At 40.1% G+C, this 15442-nt stretch overlaps 2 protein-coding genes across 2 annotated transcripts in view; both read left to right on the plus strand.

Annotated features, from left to right (window-relative positions):
- LOC139445167 (receptor-type tyrosine-protein phosphatase epsilon-like) overlaps positions 1-15442 on the plus strand; it is a 187023-nt gene that overhangs the window by 64477 nt on the left and 107104 nt on the right. The window lies entirely within an intron of this gene.
- Positions 8015-15442, plus strand: part of LOC139446295 (protocadherin Fat 4-like) — a 43554-nt gene continuing 36126 nt past the window's right edge. The window contains exons 1-2 of the mRNA XM_071227644.1: positions 8015-8087; positions 14565-14799. Of these exons, the coding sequence (XP_071083745.1) occupies positions 8015-8087; positions 14565-14799 (308 nt within the window). The remainder of the gene's footprint in view (positions 8088-14564; positions 14800-15442) is intronic.

Here is a 15442-nt window from a genome sequence, read left to right on the forward strand (position 1 = left end):
TTATAGCAACGTCTGTGATAAAATAAAATTAAAATCGCCATAAAGCCACAGGTTGTGTGTTTTGTGTTAGAGTACGTAGATCGTCGTGTTGTAAAGTAGTAAACTTGTACCAGTGCCCCGTTTCACAAAGCGATCGGAGCGCCGCGAGTGTGGATATGAATATTCTTGATATTCAACGTACGGCAGTTATGCTCGCTTTGTGAGATAGGACGCAAGTCAAGGAAGCAACATGTGGCCTTGTTACTTGGACGGAACGATCTACTGCAGGGACATTAGTCTGTATACTAGTTTCAAAGCAAAAGCAATCTGCGATTAATTTTACAATATTTTCAGAATTAATACCCAACCTGCATCCAGGTACTCGGTAGCATATTTATGACCAACTATGTTGTCGTGGTTCCACAAACTGCGACCTTGCTTACCTCCCTCCAAATGTAGTGATGTAATCCACCCAAGAGTGTCTTCCGGGGCATTCAACCAGTCATCATGATCACTGCCGAGATGCACATGAACCAGAGGTGGAGCATTGGCACGTTGCACAAGGGGGCTGGCATAAGGATTGTTTCTGCAGGTAGTGGTCAGAATGCAACTTCAACAGAATTATAGTAGTTGTCGGCTTTGTGCAAACGAAACTGTGTTTTGTTGTTTAACACTGCACTCAGCAACATTCCAGCTATAAGACTGTAAATAATCGAGTCTGGACCAGATAATCCAGTGATTGATATCCTGAGCATCGATCTACAGAATTGGGATACAATGACGATGTATCAATCAAGTCAGCGAGCTTGACCCGCCTCTTACGAAAAGCATGAGTTGCTGAAGACCTAATTTATTCGGGTTGCAAACCTTGATCATGTCCTCAAAACGATCTAAGCGCTACGATCGTCGTAAGCTACGTATTTTAACATTTCCTCATGGTAGTGGTAGCGTTCAGATCGCATTGTAGGAATGGGCTCAGGAATTGGACACGCCGTATTCCTCGATTATATATAACCCCGTGGGGAGTCCTGGTTAGAAGTAATCCCCAGGAACATAGGATGATCGCAAGAGGGTAATTATTGGATCGGGTGGCCATGATTAGTGACTTGGTTGATTGAGTATCCTGGTGGCATGGAGTGTTGCTCATTATATAAATCACTTGATTGTTTAGTTCAGACTCGATTAAGTACAGACCGTCGTCACAAAGATAGAATAATGCACACAGACACACACACACACACACACACACAGAGAGAGAGAGAGAGAGAGAGAGAGAGAGAGAGAGAGATACACAGAGCCACACACACACACACTCAGACACTCACATAGACAGACACACACATAGAGGCACACACACAGACACACACACACACACACACACACACACACAGAGAGAGAGAGAAAGAGAGAAAGAGAGATACACAGAGCCACACACACACACACTCAGACACTCACATAGACAGACACACACATAGAGGCACACACACAGACACACGCGAAATGACATTTGGATGATGAATACTGTATTCGCATTTGTTAGGTTGATGCTCCAGGCGTTAATCACTGGATTGTCTGGACCAAACTCGATTATTTACAGACCGCCGTCTTGTAGATGGAATATTTCTGAACAACAAACAAACACGATCATATGCATATACTCCATATTGTATCAGTGTTTCTGAGGAGCGAGGGTGTACTTTGCATGTACGTGACTATGAAAGTAGAATGTTTTGAAACACTAGTTTAGGGTCAAAGGGATGATCTAAACATTAATAATTAAATTCATAATGTACGTTCGAACTGTAGTATGTGAGTCAGTTAGCTTTGAGTGAGCAATATTTAAAGCATACTACTCATTTGATACTTGGCATAGGCTTCACACCATGCACCCATTTGAAGAATCGAACCCGGTCTGCAACGTGCTGAGCCACCAATCTAACAAGAAGAGAAAATTGTGTTGTAGTGATTGTAATGAACATTCCGCTAGTCTTGGATACGTGTGTAAGAGATGTGTCACTTAATCAGCGTTGTGCATGAAGGTCTGCACCTCAAGGTGAAATCATCACGATTGGGTGATCCTTCTGTTTACTGGTTACTTGGTTACTATACGTGTTGTTTGGATTGCCTGTATTGATACTTATGAATAGTTAAGTCTTTCTTTACAATGGCATAATGATATCATTCATAAAGATTCTAAACGAATAACTGACTGGCAGAACTAATTTAATATCACACGCTTGATTTGTCAAAAACATATTAAATACATCAGGCTGTCTGTCCAAAAATCAATCCATAAAACCGCTCCCAGCTGTAAACGGCAAAATATAGAAACTTGTATGGTTTTACATTGTTTACATATTAGATAAATACGTCAGTCAGTTATGGGCTGGTGTCTGTACACACGCTCACGTAGCCCCAAATTACTCCGACTATCAGCGAACCGTACCGCATATAAAGCAACAGAAATATTTTGACAATGTCAGCTTCTAACATTACACTAGCATGGTTACCAGCTTTCATAAGTGATTCTATATCATTTGGGTAGAGTGCATATCACAATGTTGACCAATTATCGCCTTAGCGGGCGCTTTTGTCACAGGTATAATATTTGATACATGATCTGATCTTATGGTAAAAAAAAGGTATACCATTCAAAATATTTCCGTTATTCCATATCATGTGAGCTTGTTCCAAAGTCTCACACGCCACTCGACATTGTTATACGGGAAGACTATACACGACATATCCATGGCAGTTGATTGTATATTCGATGTAAATGAGGCATTGGAGTGTACAGACGATTCGACGTCGGGGAAGGGTTTTAGCGAATCTCTTCATTTCAGATCCTATGGCTAAAACGAGATATGCACGTGGTAAGTAATGCCAGGGTTGCTGAAACAAATTTTTCTGTTTAATATTAGTGATTCCATGTTGGCTGAAACATGTCTGTCTTGTTCGCTTTAACAAAGTACTACATCTGGTATAAATAAAACAAGATACGAAGTCTGGTATCAGTGACTATGTTCACTTAAACACAATACTATGTCTGGTAGCAGCTACACAGGATGGCTGAAACAGGATACTAAGTCTGGTGTAAGTTGCCATCGAAGACTGGATCGGAATACAAAGTCTGGTATAAGTAAGCCGAGGATATTTGAAACAAGATACTATGTCTGGCACAAGTTACCCAAGATGACTGAAACAAGGTACAATGTCTGGCAACAGTTACCCAGGTTGACTGAAACAAGGTACTATGTCTGGCAACAGTTACCCAGGATGACTGAAACAAGATACTATGTCTGGCAACAGTTACCCAGGTTGACTGAAACAAGATACTATGTCTGGCAACAGTTGCCCAAGATGACTGAAACAAGGTACAATGTCTGGCAACAGTTGCCGAGGGTAACTGAAACAAGATACAATGTCTGGCAACAGTTACCCAGGATGACTGAAACAAGATACTATGTCTGGCAACAGTTACCCAGGTTGACTGAAACAAGATACTATGTCTGGCAACAGTTACCCAGGTTGACTGAAACAAGATACTAAGTCTGGTGTAAGTTGCCATCGAAGACAGGATCGGGATACATAGTCTAGTATAAGTAAGCCGAGAATATTTGAAACAAGATACTATGTCTGGCAACAGTTACCCAGGTTGACTGAAACAAGATACTATATCTGGCACAAGTTACCCAAGATGACTGAAACAAGGTACTATGTCTGGCAACAGTTACCCAGGATGACTGAAACAAGATACTATGTCTGGCAACAGTTACCCAGGTTGACTGAAACAAGATACTATGTCTGGCAACAGTTGCCCAAGATGACTGAAACAAGGTACAATGTCTGGCAACAGTTGCCGAGGGTGACTGAAACAAGATACAATGTCTGGCAACAGTTACCCAGGATGACTGAAACAAGATACTATGTCTGGCAACAGTTACCCAGGTTGACTGAAACAAGATACTATGTCTGGCAACAGTTACCCAGGTTGACTGAAACAAGATACTAAGTCTGGTGTAAGTTGCCATCGAAGACAGGATCGGGATACATAGTCTAGTATAAGTAAGCCGAGAATATTTGAAACAAGATACCATGTCTGGCAACAGTTACCCAGGTTGACTGAAACAAGATACTATATCTGGCACAAGTTACCCAAGATGACTGAAACAAGGTACAATGTCTGGCAACAGTTGCCCAGGTTGACTGAAACAAGGTACAATGTCTGGCAACAGTTACCCAGGATGACTGAAACAAGATACTATGTCTGGCAACAGTTACCCAGGTTGACTGAAACAAGATACTATATCTGGCACAAGTTACCCAGGATGACTGAAACAAGGTACAATGTCTGGAAACAGTTACCCAGGATGACTGACACAACATACTATGTCTGGCAATAGTTACCCAGGATGTTTGAAATGAGATACTAAATCTGGCACAAGTTGCCCAGGATGGTTGAAAAGTTACTTCTTGTATAAGTAAGCCCCGGGTGAGGGATCAGATACACGGTGTGGTATAAGTAAGCCTAGGATGGCATCAAAAAGATATTCTAGTCGGTCCTTAAACAGGCCACACATTGTGAAAACCCAACCTTATCTGAATTACCACAAACTGATGTATTCTGCAACTTTTATAAACCGCGAACTCTACAGGGTTCAATACTTTTCAGTGCGGCCTCATGCCATGTTATCAATATGGTTGCACCAGTATCATGTATATTTATTAAGTGCACGCGCAACTGGTAATAATAAAAAGAAGAATTAAACCGTGCCCATTGAAAGCTACCAGGCACAGCGCAGTGGTTTTTATATTTCACAACAGGGCTACCATTCAAAATATTTCCGTTAATTCCATATCATGTAAGCTTGTTCTAAAGGCCCACTACAGGGCTACGCTGTCGCCGGGCTGCGGTATGTAAAGGGAGGAGTGGAAACTATTCTCTCTATAATGTTCTTTGGTACATGCAAAACACATGCTCAATGTCATCAGGAAGACCCAGGAGGTGTGTTTCAGGAAACACAAGACGGTATGCTTCGTTAATCCAGGAAAGGTATGTTTCGTTAATCCAGGAAAGGTATGTTTCAGAAATCCAGGAAAGGTTTGTTTCAGGAATCCAGGAAAGGTATGTTTCATTAATCAAGGAAAGGTATGTTTCAGAAATCTAGGAAGGTATTTTTCATAAATCCGAAAAAAAGGTATGTTTCAGAAATCCAGGAAAGGTGTGTTTCATAAATTCAGGAAAGGTGTGTTTCATAAATCCAGGAAAGGTGTGTTTCTGGAATCGAGGAAGGTATATTTCGTAAATACAGGAAAGGTATGTTTCAGGAATCCAGGAAGGTATGTTTCATAAATCCAGGAAAGGTACGTTTCATAAATCCAGGAAAGGTATGTTTCATAAATCCAGGAAGGTATGTTTCAGTTATCCCATGGAGGTTTGTTTCAGTAAATCCAATGAAAGTATGTTTTAGTAAGCCCAGGAAAGTGTGTTTGAAGCAAATCAGGAACGTATGTTTCATTAAACCAAAAAGGTATGTTTCCTGACTTACGACAAGTTTCAGTACCCATCATTCAATTTGTCATTTGTCACTGTTATTATGCCATGACCTGAACCAGGTGCGAGATGTCTCCACGCCAAACTGTAAACTATATTTTGTTATATCAGATTTGTGTATCTTTAATTATGAAATAAATCAGATCGTTAATGTATGTTATATTAATATTCATTTTAAGTTACATATGGAATTTATATGATCTATAGATACCACGACTTATACTAAATATTTAATACAGTATGCAGTTAGAGACGTGTGTGATTTATCTTACAACTATCCACACAAAGATCGATATCTGTGGACTGAAGTCATTCAAAATAATACGTAAAGATTATTTTCGTCCCAAAAGGTTGTCACACACTTTTCAAAAGCGAAAATGGCTTTGGTGTATTATTATACATGTTCGTCACTGCCGAATTAATTATTTCTAGAGTTCTAGAGTTGTAAGTCGGTGGTGGTACCTGATACCGCTGACACCCTCACTCCATGATGTGCGTCAGCTATCACCCAGACATGTACATAAAACTGGTTGATAGCAACACTCCTCCCTTCTCTTGTAGGCCTCTATTGACAAGTCAGATTAGGTGACAAAGCCGTCTTTTGACAGGGAGGTTTAACACACTACCCCTGTGACTCGCGCGGCCCAGTATGATGAAGCATTGGGGAGTTGGCTTATCTCTGACTGTGCCGGAGTAGAACACACACATATCACAGGTACAGGGGATAGGTGTTTCTTTAAACATACCAAACAATGATGTATCTGATTATGATTATGATTATGATTACGATTATGATTATTAGTATTGAACCGTGAAGATCCGGGTTAGAATTGGTCTTCAACAACATAGCTTGCGTAAAAGGCGACTATGCTTGTCGTAAGAGGCGACTAACGGGACAAGGAGGTCAGCTTCGCTGACTTGGTTGATGCATGTCATCGTATCCCAATTGTGTGGATCGATGTTCATGATATCAATCATGGGATTGTCTTGGAGAGACTCGATTATATACAGACAGGCGTCATATAGCTGGAATATTGCTGAGTGTGGGAACAAACAAACAAATTATTATGTACAGATCAAAATAAAAAATGCAACAAAGAGTGTTTGGGTGATCCTGGCACAGTCCGGATGTTTATTATTATTATTATTATTATTATTATCATCATCATCATCATTGTTGTTGCTGTTGTTGTTGTTGTTCAGCTCAGGGCCCGTGTCCCCTCTACACGCAGCCCAGACAGCGAATGGGACTTCTCCCAGGAAGCGCTGCCTAGTCAAACCCACCCAGAACTTTTCGGAGAATGTGAAGACTCCCCAACACTGCAGCCTTCTGCATTACCCAGGTTGTCTTAAGGGCTGTATTCCTGGGGGCAAACCCGGGTACTTTCCCAATGTCAGTCAACAGATTGGGAGGTACCAAACCTAAGGCACCGAGAACAACGGGGAGTAGGAGTTTTTCCTCAATCTTGTCAATCACATTAGTGTCAAAGGGGGCAGAAAATTCAATGATATAAATGATTTCATTGGATTTATCAAAAAGGATCAGGTTTGTTGGCCTGGATATGTCTAAGGCTAAATGGGCCTAAGAATTTTGTATTTATCATTTTCCATGACGCCCTCGACACATGCCGGGTCGTACCATGGGTGGACCGCTGTGTCAAAACCACAAGCATGGCGAAGACGGTAATAAAATGGTCGAGCTACACTATCATGTCGTTTAAGATACTGTGTTTGTGCCAAAGCTGGGCATCCACTGACAATGTGTTGGAGATTCTCATTAAATTCATTACATAACATACATTTTATATTTACATCTCGATGCCAAATCACACATTGACGGTTTCGAGTGGGAAGTTACTGGTCCTGAACAGCGAACAGAAAGCCTTCAGTATCGCTATATTATTATTATTATTATTATTATTATTATTATTGGACCGCCTCCGTGGTCTAATGGTAGCGCGTCTGCCCGGAGAGCGGAAGGTCGGGGTTTTGATCTCCGGCCGCGTCATACCAAAAGACGTTAACGGATGGTGCTTGTTGTTACCCTGCCTGGCGCTCGGCATAAGGGGCTAAACCAAAGACTGGTCGGCTTGGAGTCAGCATACTGTGTCTGAGTAGGGTATGTTAAACTGCGGCATGGTATCTCAGTGGGCTAGCACTACAAAATCGGTATTAGTCCGGACTAGCATAAGCAGCTACACACACACCGAAACACATGTGCATATACGTCTTTTTATGAGTGAAATAACTTATAATAATTACAATAAACGATACAACCTCAGACTGGTTCAACAGCTATTTCATTCATCACACGTTGTAGAGTTATTTCATTGTCATGTAGATCAATGGAATCGTGAACCGTGCCACCTATAGTCACCTATTATCTGAGTTGCTTATACTTGACTGTTGAGTGCAAAGTGACTCAAATCTAACACACCTGTCCTATAGGTATGCAGACACCTGTAATCTGAGAGACGCATGATGGCTGTTTACCTGTTCTCATGGGCGGCGTGGGTAACGGTACTCGCCCTCATCAACCATGCGGATGCTTCAGGTGAGTTGTCCTCTTCTTAATCCTGTATAGTAACACTGTCTCCTACACATGCACCTCTTGTATCGAAACCAACAACACTTACTATAAAACTGTATCTGCAATAATTATTTTAATACCATCCACACTAAACTTGTATGAGCAGAGCATAGTGTGTAATTATATTTTCATATCGTGGACATTGGCCTATAATCAAAGTTGAAGAAAATACAATACTATTCCGGTTATAAAAGGTTTTGGTGCCATACAACTGCTCACCATTTTGGTTAATTTTCTTCAAACAATATCTTATAATAGTGACACCCTGTTATTCCGTAAGACCCTCTTTCCGCACGATTGCAGATGGGGACATTTTTTCATTTACAACATAAAAGGGGCATAATTAAGTACTTGAGGAAACGTTTACGAATTATTTTAAAGAATAATCATGGTTTAGTTATTTTGCTTTGTATTCAATGACAGAAATGTGTTAGTATATAATCGAAGTTGTTGTTCTGCACTGAGGTGAAATCATCTAAATATATGGTATAGTGGTATCATTATATACATAATAATTTAAAACCGATTTGATTATAGTGTAATCTCTTTAAATAAATCTTACATGTATAAACTCCGATGACAGAGTGATATCGCTGTATAATTTATACATGTAAAAGCTGGATCATGCATGTATGAACTGAAACGATGGTAGAGAGATGTCATTAAATCGACCTTTATTGTATTACCTGGACCGATGTGATGTCATTATATCGATCTCACATGTATAAACTAGACTATGTTAGAGTGATGTCATTAAATCGAACTTAAATATATAAAACTGGAAAAAATGATAGAGGGATGTCATTATTCGATCTTACGTGTATCAACTGGAATAATGATAGTCGGATGCCAATGATTTGATGACGGGACCTATGGTAGAGTGATGTCATTAATTCGATCTTACATGTATAAACGGGACCTATGGTAGAGTGATGTCATTAATTCGATCTTACATGTATAAATGTACCTATGGTAGAGTGATGTCATTATTCGATCTTACACATGTATAAAGGGACCTATGGTAGAGTGATGTCATTATTCGATCTTACATGTATAAAGGGACCTATGGTAGAGTGATGTCATTATTCGATCTTACATGTATAAAAGGGACCTATGGTAGAGTGAATTAATTCTATCTTTCATGTTTAAACTGGACCGATAGAAGATTCATGTCATTAAATCGATCGTAAATGTACAAACTGGAACGATGATAGAGTGATGCCATTTATTCGATCTTAAATGCATCAACTGGAACGATGACAGAAGGATGTCATTAACTCGATCTTAATTTGGAACGGGTATCAAAGCTGTGTTTTGGACCTTAAGTTTGCAGTCTCTCGGCAACTTCTTTTTCCAGTAACATTTTGATGACGTTTGGTATTATTTGTTGGTCATTCCAATTTTAAGGTGTATTCTTTCTTTTCTCCTGTAATTTATACGATAATATACAGCAAAGCGGTCGGTACTTTTGAAATACTTCGTTTTATCTGGGAGTACGTTACATCCGTTTTCGTTATAACCATGGTCTTCTGTCTAGCGATGCAAAAACCTAACATATATTAAGTAGACCGGGTTGCCGGGTGTCTACCGTCACATGTACACCAGTATTTGCTATAATACATAGTCCCATTTCTCCTGGGTGATATTGATGTATTATCAGAGTATGGGACTGTAGGGATGTCAGCATTGTGAGAGGCTGCGCGGGATGGATTCCTCATGTAGGTACAATGTGTGAAATCCGTATGGCAGTGACATTACCGGATAATTACTAAAAAAGAGACAAAAAACATATTCCTACACACGAACTGAATATCTATCTATCTATCTATCTATCTATCTATCTATCTATCTATCTATCTATCTATCTATCTATCTATCTATCTATCTATCTATCTATCTATCTATCCATTAACCGGTTTCACGAATGTGATTTTCAAGCTTATTATACACGCTTATCTGCTGTATATATGTATATAACGAATTACGGTTATAACGAACAAACATTAGTGGTCCCTTTGAGTTTGTTATAACCGTAGTTTTCCGTAGTATATATATATATAATACCGTGGGAAAGAACGTTTCGCCGCCGTTCTGTCCCACACAGGGCTATCTCAAGGTAAACAGTTTCGTTGGGTCAGATTTAATATTCAGTCTTTATTGTGGTATTAAAAGAACATCTTAGCATTTACATATTGCGACTGATGTCTGGTACTTGACGGCGTGCTTAAACGTGATTTTACTAATATAGAACTGTAGTAGATATCCCCCCATTAGATGATTCATCGCCCAGCCCTTCGGATCAATGAACTAAACCCAAACGTAAATACTGACATCTTTAATCGAAGTTTATGAATGTGATGAAGTCAATACCAAAGTGTTCTCGAAGACAACGTTGAGACTAACAGACGACTTACACAAATAACGCGTTGAAATTATTTCAAAGCTTTCGAGGCTATTTGGTACAGTGTATTCAAAACATTAATATTGGGTCACGAGTTAATAAACTGAATTGATACAAATATGCATCGTTTACACAACTGAAGTGCCCTTTGATATATAGTCGTGCTTGCACAAATAGGCTTTCAGTTCCAACGTCAGGAGTATATATGATGCACTGTATCAACATATTAATTAGGACAAACACAATGAACCGATGGACACATATCGCACAGTGGGTATTATTTGCAGTGAAAGGAAGGCGTGCGGTATGGCAGTCACAAGTAATGACTCAAATATTGTAGGGGGACAAGTCCCTGCGTTCTTTGTATGATATTGCCACTTACCTCGGAATAATGTAACACAATCGTCATGCTTGGACAGTTATGGACTTTATTATACGGTCTATATACGGGAATATGAGTTATAATTGACTCTCGTAGCACTCGAGGAGATATCGCCGAGATTTATGTGGCCTGGAGTGGGGAGATTTGGGTCTGTGTATACATGGGTATAAATCAGTGTGCTACGTTATGGGTATTGTAAATACCTGTCCTGTCCCCCGGTATCCAAGCGCGCGCGGTCAGTGGCATTGTAAACCCAATCTACAAGGGTTATAAAACAACCAACTGTCCTTGACATTCCAGAATGCTACAAAAACATATCAGTCGGTAAATAAAAATGTATGTGAGTGAATGAGTTGACATCTACGCTGCTTTGAACGGTATTTCCTTCATATCACGGCGTGTCAGCATCCTTTTTGAGGAATGTCCTTTCCCTTTATGAAACACACGGGCGCGGGAATGATGCTGAGAAACCAAGAGTGAAGGTTCGAGTCTCTGGTTTCGATTCTCCTAATGGGTAAAATGGGTAAAGCCAACTTCTGGTGTTTCTCTCAAAACACGACTCATATACACGTATTAATATAAATAATACAATAAACTAGTTTCCTGACCAATAGATAGATGCAATAATAGTATATTATTAACGAAAAATTGCTTTAAATACGACTAAAAGAGTGTATTAAAGCATTTCCAGATAGAACATCAAATTTGGAGTTTGTCAGAACTTTCAGAACTTTGTATTTCTCCATAAACCACCGCTGGTGGTACAAGAGCAATGTATAACATAATTTACAAATAATATTGACAACAAGATGGCTATAGCTTATATAAACCTAGATGGAGGCAATCAGGCCCTGCAGCTCTATTGAGCTAACCCTTCTGTAGAAAAAAGCGACATTATGAACGTGCTGTGCCCTTTAGAATTTAACTTTGCGAGGATGGCTAAATTTGATGTGATCGACATACTTCTAATAGCAATGTCAATATAACTTTCTGGCATTCATACCTGTAAACGTATCGATGAAGAATAATGGTTAGAATATCAATCCGTCCTGACCAGTGTAAGATATATGTACACCGGCATTGATACTCCATCGACAAATTAGTCCTCTTAAGCTGATCTTCTGCAACATTTGCCATTTGGTCTGAACTTTTGATTTAACGATAAAAGGACACTTGTATGCTGATACCTCACCATGACCCTGTCACTGAACAATGGAGATTCACCCTGTTTGTGTGATTTTGATTTTGAATATGTTAAACCTAAAGCTAATTCGTGATGTTGTGCTACAACCGAAAAGGATTAAGTATTCGGCGGAGTATGAATACTATAGGAAAAGGGGCGTTGTTTCATCCAAATGCAGTGTCTACGATCTCTGAGATTAGATTTGTCTGTCTCTGCGAGAACGGATAATCACATTTATCATCCTAAACTGGCTTCCTCAGGAGATATCGGTTGACTGAGATCAAACGATATCAAAATCAATGATTTCTCTAGTCTCTCGGGTGGTCAGATTCCCTGACTTGGTTGATGCATATCATTTATCTATCCAAAATGTGTAAAGATCGATGCTCATGATGTCAATCACTGGATTGTTCTCATCCAGGCTCGATTATTTATAAATTGCCCTCATATTGCTGGAATATTGCTAAGTGCGGCGTTAAACAACACACGAAAAAAACACCAATCTTTCTCTCACTGCGACTGTTTCGCTGTACTTTGTACACCCAAGCCACTGGTCGTCTAAGGCGCCGCAACAAACTGTGCAGAATTGCGTCCATTGGGCATGCCAGAAACCAATGATTGTGGGTTCCCGATTATTTTTCCTAGGTTTGTCAGCACCATACCCGTTCTCGTTGGTTTCACCGAAGTGGTAAACGTTTGAGACCTGCATCACTTCGGGCTCCCACTCTAAGTTGACACGCCGTGATATAACTGAAATAATATTAAAAGGGGCCTCAAACCCAACTCACTCACTCACTGACTCACTCAAGCCGCTGGTTATTATTGTTTACAAACAGAAAAAGTTCCGACAATGGTTTTGGCCCTTGCGTGTTTTGATATAAATATGTCAACACGCGTCAATAAACACGGCGGTGTTTTAAACTTTTATCGACTCATTTTGTTATATCTGATTTCAAAAGACACCCGGGTGAGGTTCTGTATAAGTCAATTAACCAACATTAATTCAAAATGACGAAGTAATACATTTTAACAGAACGCCAGCAAGGCATCACACAATGCTAATGATATGTTACCTGTATTTGTGTAAGGGGTTTCAGATAAATAGGCTGTGCTGTTACTTTCGATGTGGCGTGGCCATTGACCATGATTTCACATGGCTAGGCACTTTAAGGGACCAATCAGAAAGCAGAATTTGCCAGGGAAGAAAAGTAAGCTCCCGGTTGTCTGTGGTAGATTCACTTTCTGTCTTCTTTAAAGTAAATGACATAGAACTGCTACACTTCAAGTTGTGACAGGTCCACTTCCTGTCTTGTACGACGTGTATGATATACCGCTCTTTGATACCAGTCTGTAGCAGGTCCACTTCCTGTCTTGTACGACGTGTATGATATACCGCTCTTTGATACCAGTCTGTAGTAGGTTCACTTCCTGTCCTGTACGACGTGTATGATATACCGCTCTTTGATACCAGTCTGTAGCAGGTTCACTTCTTGTCTTGTATAATGCATATGGCATAGCGCTCTTTGATACCAGTCTGTAGCAGGTTCACTTCTTGTCTTATACAACGTGTATGATATACCGCTCTTTGATACCAGTCTGTAGTAGGTCCACTTCTTGTCTTGTATAATGCATATGGCATAGCGCTCTTTGATACCTGTCTGTAGCAGGTCCACTTCCTGTCTTGTACGACGTGTATGATATACCGCTCTTTGATACCAGTCTGTAGTAGGTTCACTTCTTGTCTTGTACGACGTGTATGATATACCGCTCTTTGATACCAGTCTGTAGTAGGTTCACTTCCTGTCTTGTACAACGTGTATGATAGACCGCTCTTTGATACCTGTCTGTAGTTGGTTCACTTCCTGTCGTGTACAACGTGTATGATATACCGCTCTTTGATACCTATCTGTAGTAGGTTCACGTCCTGTCTTGTACAACGTGTATGATATACCGCCCTTTGATACCTGTCTGTAGTAGGTTCACGTTCTGTCTTGTATAATGCATATGGCATAGCGCTCTTTGATACCTGTCTGTAGTAGGTTCACGTCCTTTCTTGTATAACGTGTATGATATACCGTTCTTTGATACCAGTCTGTATTAATTCACTTCCTGTCTTGTATAACGTAAATGACATAGCGCTCTTTGATACCTATCTGTAGTAGATTCACTCCCTGGCTTCTATAACGCATATGACATGGCGCGCTTTGATACCTGTCTATAGTAGGTTCACTTTCTTTCATGTGTAGCGAGTATGACATGGCGCTTTTATTGACCGAATCACGTTTTGTCTTGCACAAGGGACACGTATATGACAATGAGCTTCATCGCACTTAAAATGGGTTGTGACAAGTTCACAAGCTGTCATGTATAATGTATATGAAATGATGATGCATGATACTTGTCTATTCCAGAGTAATATAAGTCTTGTTATATACTTATGTGTGACATAGCTCTGTTCATGTTTGTTTCTGGAAGGTGCACCCCCTGTCTTCACAAACCCACCCGGCAGTACCACAAATATCAATGTGGCAGAGAACACAGCTGTGACGACATCAGTTTTTCAGGCAGCGGCTACTGATGCTGAAAGCGACGCCCTTACATACAGTCTAGTAACGCCACCTACTGAGTTTACAATCACGGCAGCAGGGGAGATATCAGTGAATGGAAACATCAACTTCGAGGCGGTAGCTTCATATATACTGACTGTAAGGTACGCAATAACTTCCATCCACGAGCTGGGTGAGTTGGTGAGTGAGTGACATATTGCGGCTTAGGAGTTTACTACGAGCACGGGTGTGGTGCTGAGAATAAAGTGACAAAACTCCTTCCATGTCCAATAGAAATCTCTGCATAAAGCAGAGTCGATAGAACGATTCCGACCATACCGTGCGCCTATGTTTATGAATCACTATCAAATAGTGATGATACCAGGTGTTCGCGAAAAGGTGAGCGTATTCTGCCCTAGCGTTGGCACCTTCACAACAACATGCAAAGGCGAGTCAATTGTTCACCTTAAAAAAGGAACATAAGGTACAAGTCAAAATAGGGAATTGCATGAATCTTAATGAATCCTAATCAAGGAGAATCTGTGATTTGAACTCTCGATCACAGTGTTCGCAGCCGTGTACAGCGAATTGAGCATTTATGTGAAGCATTTATTGGCGACCATACGTCAATATTTTATATATAAAAATGTATCGTGCATATGTAACTGCTGGAAAAGTGAACGCTCGTGTATTTTATGTACTATGTAACATCTGCCAAACTGATCAGTGTTTTGGCTTGTGTATAACTGTCCATCTTACTGAAGAAGGATAAAAAGTAGTGATGTTCAATGGGCTATTGACTATAAG

The sequence above is a fragment of the Haliotis cracherodii genome, unplaced genomic scaffold (genome assembly GCF_022045235.1).
Source record: "Haliotis cracherodii isolate W230 unplaced genomic scaffold, xgHalCrac1.p SCAF_6, whole genome shotgun sequence".
Lineage (NCBI taxonomy): Eukaryota > Metazoa > Mollusca > Gastropoda > Lepetellida > Haliotidae > Haliotis > Haliotis cracherodii.